Consider the following 9,694-nt stretch of genomic DNA (forward strand, 5'->3'; position numbering starts at 1 on the left):
GCTGGCGTCGAGCGAACGGAGGGAGCTGCTCCTTCTGCCAAGGATTTGCCCGCGGTGTCACAGACATGGACAAGAAAATGCAATCGATGTGAAGGAAACACCCACCAAACTGGGAAGGAAAGCGTGCGGGTGTCAGCACTGCAGGGCTGTGCCTGTGTCAACAGGCTCCTCAGCCCTTAAAGGGTTATATACATATATTTTTTGGCTATAAGTGACCTGCTGACCACTTAGACTTCAGTTACAGCACTTCATGCAACCATGCTGAGAGTTTGTAGGTCGTTATGCGCTCTGTAGGTGATTTATTAACCCCTTCTAAAGCTCTTCTGCAGGTTTAATGCTGAAGCGTGGTGGGCGCCAGTTCTTAAACGGAGAGTGAGGCCCGCAGGACGCTGGTGCTTGCCGCGGCTATTAGCGCTGCTAAATGCAAGGAGACAGGAGTGGCGGAGGTAGGAGAGCGGGAAACGTCTTAGGAAAAATAATGGAAGTGCCAGCCTTGCAAGGCATTCTTCTGAAAAAACAGGATTATGTAAAAGTCTGGCTGCTCTTACTAATTGAGTGTAGCGTTGACTGGAGCAAATGGTTTGTTGCAGTCGTCGCCTTTTTGGCTGGCGCAAGGTGGCTGTTAATAGGTTTTTCTGTTTTAAATTGCCTTGGGTTGAAGCACCAGTAAAGTCTGGCTGAGATATTTATTTTCAGTTCGTTTCCCCAAGTTAGCCAATTTTTGGAAAAGGAAAGAAGAATTATGAAAAGCTCTGAAGTTAGCCTGCGCTGTTATCAGATTATTCCTACATAGCAAGCCATTAAAAATACTCGTGTAAATATTATTTAGGAGAGTTTGTTAGGGGTTCATATCTTCACTTGCTTTCGGAAGTTTCATAACATTTTCCTAGCCATCGGTATCCTATTAAAAAAACTGTGTTGTGTAATCTAAAAGCCTTGCTGCTTCTCATGGTTTCTTCTTGTAGCTAATTCCGAATGCCCTAGAAGGGAATTTTGGAATAAAAAGCATTCAGGCTGCATGGTCTTGATTTTGTTTTCTTATAAATTCAAAACAAGGTTTGAAATTAAGTCCCATTGTCAATTTTCCTTTAAATAATAGTTCCCTAATGAAGTGTTTTTAAAGAATATTTATCTAACGTCACAGTGTTCTTTGGGAAGCTTGTGCCTATGGTTGGATTGCAGTTAAAATGTTGAAATCTACGGCGTGTTACTGTACGCCTGGTTACTATATGCACTTAATACTTCTAGTGCTATAAATCTGCTGTGCTGCAGAAGATAGATCAGCGGAGGCTGCTTGGAGTAAAAATACATGCTTGGTCCTGTTTGAGGTCACCGCCATCCTCGAGCCCTGAGCAGAAACAGCAAGGTTCAAAGCAGACCGAAAAAAACTCTAGTGTTATTAGTAGAGGAAACAATATATGGTCACAAGTGAAACGGGAAGCGCAGACTGCGGGAGAGCGGGAGAACACTCTCCCGGAAAAGCACGAGGTTCGTGCAGTTTGGATAACCCTGCTGCACGTGGGATTAGACCAACTAACCTCTATCCATAGCACGCTTCTAAATCTTGCTTAACTGCTAAAGGGATATACGTCTTGACAGATGGCTCCTCTCTGATTTGCCAAGAGGCTGTAGCCAAGATGTTCTCCTTTGGCCACGTTACTGTACGATACCTAATAAGAGACAGTCGCTGGCCTGAATTGCTTGCAGACGTAAAAGGCGGCGTAAGCACCTAAGGGGAGAGCGGCAAAGAAGGGGAACTTGGGCAGGAATGGGGAAAAGGGGGGGGTTGTGATCACCCACGAATAAATGTGCTTTCTTTCCGAGTCCAGCTGAAATTCCTTCCTCCTTTGCAATTAATTGCATTTGTTCAGATTAAAATCCACGTGAGCAATTCCGAGTGTGTGCGGGTTGCTCCTGTGCCGTCCACAGCGATGTGCTGCACTTCGGGTTTAAGTATGTGCACATCTGGTTTGTTACGATAGCGGCGATTAAATCCAGGTGTTAAGTTTATCCCTTAGATTCAATGTCTGTTGACAATGATGGGAAAAATGCAATTGGAGGCCTAATAAAGTGGGGCTTCTGCTGGGTCTGCGCAGCTGGCATCACTTGCGCTAAGGGGTGCGTGTGTGATTTTCATTTTAGTGCTCCGCTTAATTGTTATCGCATTTAAGTTTGAGTCACTCTCGCCTGTGTTTTGGATTTTAGCTCTTTGCTAATTTTTAAAACCTTTTTTTGCATGCCTTATTGATGGTATTACCTATAGCAATTTCTGTGGCCAGTAACGTAGATTGGATCCTATAGGAAATGCAGCGGTAGCGTCTGCTGTTCTGGCAGGTTGATGGCATTTGTATTTCGACGCAGAATCAGCCTTTGATCTTCTAAAACGTCCACTGTCGAGGCTGGTATATAGCTTTGGACTTGGGATTTTGTTTTATTTTTTTCCAGCGAATTTCCCAAATTACCATCCTGGCTTGCACACACCTTTCATTGTATCAGCCACTGCCTGAGCTATGGAAAACTGTAAAGCCAGTTCGCCTACTTTGCTTAAGTTGTGGCTTTCCTCAGGGCTTCTGAATCTAATCTTAGCTTGCTATCTTGTTGTTCTGAAATAGCAATTTCCACCGTAAGGATGATTTTATGCTATCATACATATTTATACTGTATTACCTGGCATGGGGAACTGCTGCTAGTAATTTCACATCCATTTTATTTTCTGTTGACATTTCTAAAACTGACAGGGGAACTGTGGCATTTTTAAATCATTTTTCTATGGTAATGTGATACTTTGGAGAGCAAATTTAGCATCTTGGCTAAAACACTCCTCAGACTACACTTTTCATGTCTCTATGCTATAGGTTTAATGCCTGGACATCATTTGGGTGTAACAGAAAAGGTGTCACCGTACTTTTTTACTATGTAATTTCAGGAGGCAGGAGAATACTATGAGCTTTGTAATGAAAATTTCATGTTTTTTTTTTCCTGGTGGAGCTGTGTTTTTGTGAAAAAATGAGCTTATGATCTATTTGCTGCTCGGTTATTTGGATGATGGTGATATCTCTGGAATGGGCTGTAATAATTCGTGGTTGATGTTTCTTTCACCAGTTTACAATGAATAATCCCCTTAATTTCCGTGAATAGCAGCTGGTATTGCTACAACCTGTGCCTAAGACCAAGAACGGCGTTATTCAGAAAGCCGCCTGGCCGTGCCGGCAAGGGGGAGCGGGGGGCTAACTTCCACAACTGCTGAAATCGTAGCCCTGCAGAGACGCTAACTTCTCCTTTCTCTCTTCTAGATGCAGCAGCTGTTTTATGAGAACTATGAGCAGAACAAAAAAGGCTACATCAGAGACCTTAGGAACAGCAAAATACACAGAGCTATAACGTTGCATCCTAATAAGAACCCACCGTACCAGTACAGACTTCACAGCTACATGTTGAGTCGCAAAATAGCAGAGCTTCGCCACCGGACTGTACAGCTGCACAGAGAAATTGTCCTGATGAGCAAATACAGCAATACAGAAATCCACAAGGACGACCTCCAGCTGGGGATGCCGCCCTCCTTCATGAGGTTCCAGCCACGGCACCGAGAGGAGATCCTGGAGTGGGAGTTTCTTACGGGGAAGTATTTGTATTCTGGGGCCGATGGACAGCCCCCTCGGAGGGGCATGGACTCTTCTCAGCGTGAAGCGTTGGATGACATCGTTATGCAGGTCATGGAAATGATCAACGCAAATGCTAAGACCCGGGGGAGGATCATAGACTTCAAGGAAATACAGTATGGCTATCGCAGAGTGAATCCTATGTATGGAGCGGAGTATGTTCTTGACTTGTTGCTTCTGTACAAAAAGCATAAGGGAAAGAAGATGACTGTCCCTGTCAGGAGGCACGCTTACTTGCAGCAGACCTTCAGCAAGATCCAGTTTATGGAGCACGAAGAGACGGATGCCAAGGAGCTGGCCAGCAAAATCAACCAGGATTCTGGATCTTTGTCTTTCCTCTCCAATTCACTGAAGATGTTTGTTCCATTCCAGCTCACCGGGTCAAAAGTGGAGAGGAAGGAACTCAAAGACAAGAAGATCAACATCCTAATTCCTCTCTCTGGACGCTTTGACATGTTTGCAAGGTTCATGGGGAATTTTGAAAAAACGTGCCTCATTCCGAATCAGAACGTCAAACTGGTTGTGCTGCTTTTCAATTCCAATTCGAACCCGGACAAAGCAAAGCAGATCGAGCTGATGAGAGATTACCGTTCCAAATACCCCAAGGCCGACATGCAGATCTTACCGGTGTCTGGGGAGTTCTCAAGGGCGCTGGCTCTGGAAGTCGGATCTTCTCAGTTTCAGAATGAGTCTTTACTCTTCTTCTGTGATGTTGACTTAGTGTTTACCACAGAATTTCTCCAGAGGTGTAGAGCCAATACGGTTTTGGGTCAACAAGTATACTTCCCGGTCATTTTTAGCCAGTACGATCCAAAGATTGTTTATAGTGGAAAAGTTCCTAGTGACAATCATTTTGCCTTCACCCAGAAAACAGGTTTCTGGAGGAACTATGGCTTTGGTATTACCTGTATTTACAAAGGCGATCTTCTTCGAGCAGGTGGCTTTGACGTCTCCATCCAAGGTTGGGGCCTTGAAGATGTAGACCTATTTAACAAAGTAATTCAAGCTGGCTTAAAAACTTTCCGAAGCCAAGAAATTGGAGTAGTCCATGTACATCATCCTGTTTTTTGTGACCCTAATCTTGATCCAAAACAATATAAAATGTGCTTGGGGTCCAAAGCTTCAACTTATGGGTCCACACAACAGCTGGCTGAACTATGGTTTGAAAAAAATGACCCAAGTTTTGGGAAAAGCAGCAATACTAATGGCTCAGTGAGGACAGCCTAATGTCCAGCTATGCTGGAAAAGACTTTTTTTTTAATTATCTAATTTATTTTTGGGAAAATGTTTTTTGATAGTTCACTTTTAAAAGACCACACAGGATATATTTTAGAAATCATCATTGTTTTCTTACAAAGAGCTCGTTTTGAGAAGAACAAGGCTGTTGATTTTTTTGTTGTTGTGTTTTTGTTCTTAAACAAAACTGTGATCAATATTTGCCTTCAAACAGAAATTTGTTTAAGAATGATCTGACAGATCTGCAGAAGTCTGACTTGAATTAGAATTTCCTTACGAACAAAAGATTGTTTTCTACCTTTTCCGTTGCTGTCTTCGTTGCTAGGATTCTGTAAATTGGGACCTGAATGTTCAAGCAAAGTGACAAAACACTGTATCAAAATGTTTTGTTGTGACTGCAACGTTACAAAGAGTCTACTTATTGTTAAAAATAGCCATTATTTAAAAAAATTGCATTAGAACAAAACACATCAGTGTGGCAATGGTAAGGGTCTTAGCTGCAGAAGTTGTTCAAATGGCTGATTATTTCAGTTAAAAACACGCTTCTACTTCTTGTGGCCGGGCAACTTTAAGGGAAGGGAGGAAGCAAGCACAACCTGCTGCCAGACTAGTCCTTGTAGAAATGTTTGTCTTTTATATTTGGTCCATATATGGATCTAATGTTTTAAGAATCCATGGTGGATTCTGTGTATTATTCTCAACCGCTGTCCGGGCTGGAGCTGAGACGACGTGGTAAAGAAAAGTTAAAGTGTAACGAGGGAAGGGCGAGGATGGGAAATGAGAATCTCCTGCAGCAAAGCAGCAGTACACAGTGGAAAATTAGAGATCCCTAGTAAAAATGCTGAAAATCTTATATACAAAGTGTACTGCATCTGATTGCATTAATTTTGTTCAGTCAGTTACATGATGTTAATGGGAACAATTATTACATTATTTGATTACTAGTTTTGTTTTGGATTTTTTTTTCTGTATCTGATAGACCTTTAATTTATTTAATATCCATTGTTTTAGGTTCTTGACCTTTCCTTGAATATCTGTTAGTCATTTTAATATTTTATATATATATATATGTGTGTGTAAATATATATATATATATTAGGAATGTATTGCATCTTCTCACTGTTAAGGTAGTGTACGTCATACTTGCAGTAAATGATCTCCAAAGATTACTTTCTAAAGTATTTTTTCATGGATCTTTTTTTTTTCTCAAATTTCCTTAACATTTTTCGGAATGACTTACTTAAGTAAGCTTAGGAAATTTTTTGATACTATAAGAGGAACTGGGGATGGGGAGGCTGCAAACAAGCAAAGTACGATCCCTATGAATTAACACCTAGCGAGGTTACAGAAAATACACAAAATAAAGTGCCTTAAAGCCAGCTAAAGGGACCCCTTTCCACTGAGACGTCAGCAGTGAACAGAAATTGTCATTGAAGCAGATATAATATATCGGGACCTACCTACCTGTAAATATCTTGCCCAGCAGGAACAAAAAATAAAAACCAGCGAACAGTATATTTTTCTATTGCCTCCTCCAGCGCCAGTTTGTGTCGTTGTGCTCGGTGCCGCTTTACCTGCTCTTGGGGAAGCAGAGGAGAGTGAAAGAAAGGATAAAAACCAGCGCTTAGGTTGTTGCCGTGTTTGAGGGGATCTTACGGAGTAATCGCTATTCCAGTAGAAAAAAATACTCATTGTTTACACGTGTACGGAATATGAACTGCGACTAGTGTAGATTCGATGTCTTATAATGTTCATCGTTTTTTGGTGACAGTCCCAAGGATGTAGGTACTTGGATGGATACAGTGCATGGAAAAAAAGGTTTGTTTTTTTTTTTTTAAAGACTTGCTTCTAAGATGCAATAAAGATTTTTTTTTTTTTATTTGCAATCCGAGCTCCTCATGTCGTCCGCCTCGGTCCGGGTCTTTCCCCGCGGCGCAGGCGGGAGGGTGGACGGGCTTGGGGAGGGAAGCGAGGCAAAGAGCCGGGCTGGACCGCTGGGTCGTGCGTTGGCTCTGAGCCGCCCGCAGGCTGCCAGGGGGCCGGAGGGGGCTCGCGAGGTTCCCGCTGACGAGGTGGAAGGTGCTTCTGCTGTATTTATTAACATTTATGATTATGTAGGGTTTTTTTTTTTTTTTTTTTTTTTAGCCCGTAACAGCTGGTAAAAGCAGAATGGAGAAAACTGTTTAATGAAAAGCACCCGTCTGGTATTAGATTTTTTGTTCAGTCATTGCAATTCCGATTCAATTACCAAATCTGTTCAAGGTGCATTAAAAGCATGTTTTACACCAAACACGGAGGCAAAACTTGAGGCCTCACATCTTAATTTACCACATATTTTACGGACTAGCAGCTTAAAAGTAATCATCTGTTTTAAAGTTAAATTTTGAAATCTAGCCCTCTGTGATAAAGTCTAACCTTATAAAAATCATTCCGTACTAAAATAACCCCTCTTTGCTGCCCAGGTCCCAAAGAACTGGGGCGGGTGGAAGCCACTGGCTGCCGCGCACTGAGCCACCTCTGGCAGCAGTTACTTGCGGCGCTGGAACGTTTCGTTTGCAGTTTACTCAATTCGCTCGGTTCGGAGGGAGGTTTACTTAATGCCGAGAAGCCAGGGAGCCCTGGAAAAGGACGGGAATATTTGTTCGCCTCCGGTCTGTAAAGGAAAGCGAGGTATGGGCAAAGGAGACGCTGCCGTTGTTTGGAAACCTGGAAGAAGGAGGGGACCAAGGGCAGCTTGCTGGGTGCTGCCTGTCGAGACGCTTCTCCTGCTCAGCGCAACGGTTTAAATCGCAAGACGCTTTTCTCCCCTTGTCCTTGTATTTAACGCCCGTGTCGCAGGCTGGGCCGACCTCGTGCGTTCTCAGCGCAGCGACGCTCCCGCCCAAGCCGAGTGGCGCAGAGGGGCGGACGCCGGCTTTAGCCCTTCTGCCCTGGCCCGGCCGCGGGGCTCCTCTGAGCCTGGACAGCCGAGCCGGCTCCGCTCGCTCCATTGCGGTTTGGGCTCGCGGGGGGGGGATTGAAACCCTCTGGGCTTATTTCTTTGCTCAAGAATAAACGGCAGCGTAAAGGGCCCGGCAAGGTGGAGGCCTGAGCCCGGGAAAGGCCGCTCGCTGCTTTTCGTGCCCTTAGTGCTCAGTGCCGCTCTTCACAGCGTGAATATTTATACGTGACTTTGCAGAGTCAGAGCCCGTGGAAGCATTTCAAGTTTTGGTCCTCTAGGCACAGCGGGTTTTTATTGCCCTAAAAATAAGTTACCAGCTTTATTCTCCAAGCAACCTCCCTGGACCTGGATATACGGTTCCTTTCAGCGCGATCAGCAAGAAAGCACTGCTAAAACCAAATCTGCTTAGTCTGGAGTTTTTGTTAAAGGTCTAACTTTACATTGCAAATTATTAGACTAAGTCATTTTGCATGAATACTTGCTAAAAATATTCCACTTGCACAGCCAACCTCGCTCAAGAGCTTTCTGGAAAAAAAAACCTTTCAGAGACATTAAAAACCGACAGCCGCCTTTGGAGAGCAGCTCAGGCGTCTGCCGGCGGCAAGCACCTCGCGTCCGCGCCGCGCGCCTCGTCCTCCGCGGCGCGGCAGAGCTGCTTTCTGCGTTGTGTTCAGCTCGTCTGCGATGCTTCCCGCATTTGGAGCCCCTTTAAACAAATATTTTTGTACCCAGCTCCGTAATCGCTACAAAACTGTCCAAGCTCGGTGCCTAGAGTTTGGGAAACAGCGTTACTGCGTAGACTGGAGCAAATTCAGATTTTTTTCTCCCCTATTTGACTCCGAGGGCCGGCCGTGGCTCGCGGGCAGCGTTGCAGGAGAGCTTTCAGGCGCCGCGGGATCAGGTGCTGGGCGCTCGGCCCGCATCTCGTCGCCGCATCCTTGGCTTTCCCAGCCCCTGTGCGGGAAGCCACTTGCTCTCGCGGCATTTCTGCCCCAAGCGCCCGTATTTCTCGCTTGCGAACCCTCACCGGGGCTTTCCCAGGCGCAGGGAGCCAAGCGCGGCCCCTTCCGCGCCGCAAAGCCCTCGGGCTTCATCGACTTGCAATTACAGGGCTCGCGCGAAGGGTGCAGATTAAACCCGTTGCAGTAACTCGGTGAGAGAACCAACGTCCAAAGCAAACCCGCCGCCATGCACGGGAAGGGAAAAACGCCGCCTGCTTCCTGCTGCTGACTCCTCGCGGCGAGCGGGGAAGGAGCGACGGCGGCGCCGCGTGCGGGTCTCCGTCTCCTTGCTCGCGCCGCACTGGCTCTGCTGCAGGGGGGGTCTCGAAAATGCAGTCCCAGGCAGGGGCTTGGCTTTTGCGTGTTGTTATTATACAGCAATTTGGGGGGCTCCAGGGCAAGCAGTAATGTGCAAAGCGGGGTTGCAGGAGATGCTCGCAGGGCTCCTTGCACTGCTGCAAGCAAGGCGGCGCCCTCAGCAGCGCCGGGGAAATCACCCTGTTGGCAAGCAGCAGCAAAGAACAGAAAGGCGCCTTTGGCTATTGTTTTTTTAATTAATAGTAGTTCTAATATTTCCCTAACGTGCCGTTCCCAACACGCTGCCGGGATGGCTGGGGATTGCCAAACCCCAGCGATCGCTGCTGCCTGCAGCCGCCGGCGTGCGGGGTCGGGTGCACTGGTGGGATGCTGGCAGGATGCTGGCGATTTGCAGGTGCCCAAAGGGAGCTCCTGGGGAGGGCTGAGCCCCTCGCTGGCACCAAGCACCTGCAGATTTGGCTCGTGGCTAGTGGAAGCGTCGCCTGCTGGGTTTAGTAAAACATCTAACTATTCAAATATGCCATCACCACTATTAAAAA

The 9,694-nt window shown here is 45.8% G+C and overlaps 1 protein-coding gene across 1 annotated transcript in view; it reads left to right on the top strand.

Moving 5' to 3' along the window:
• The window catches only part of CHSY1 (chondroitin sulfate synthase 1), an 80,526-nt gene extending 73,663 nt beyond the window's left edge, over window positions 1–6,863 (top strand). The window contains exon 3 of the mRNA XM_067305524.1: window positions 3,294–6,863. Within this exon, the coding sequence (XP_067161625.1) occupies window positions 3,294–4,886 (1,593 nt within the window). The 3' untranslated portion in view covers window positions 4,887–6,863. The remainder of the gene's footprint in view (window positions 1–3,293) is intronic.
• The last annotated feature ends 2,831 nt before the right edge of the window (window positions 6,864–9,694 follow it).

This window comes from Apteryx mantelli, chromosome 15 (genome assembly GCF_036417845.1).
Source record: "Apteryx mantelli isolate bAptMan1 chromosome 15, bAptMan1.hap1, whole genome shotgun sequence".
In the NCBI taxonomy this organism is placed as follows: Eukaryota; Metazoa; Chordata; class Aves; order Apterygiformes; family Apterygidae; genus Apteryx; species Apteryx mantelli.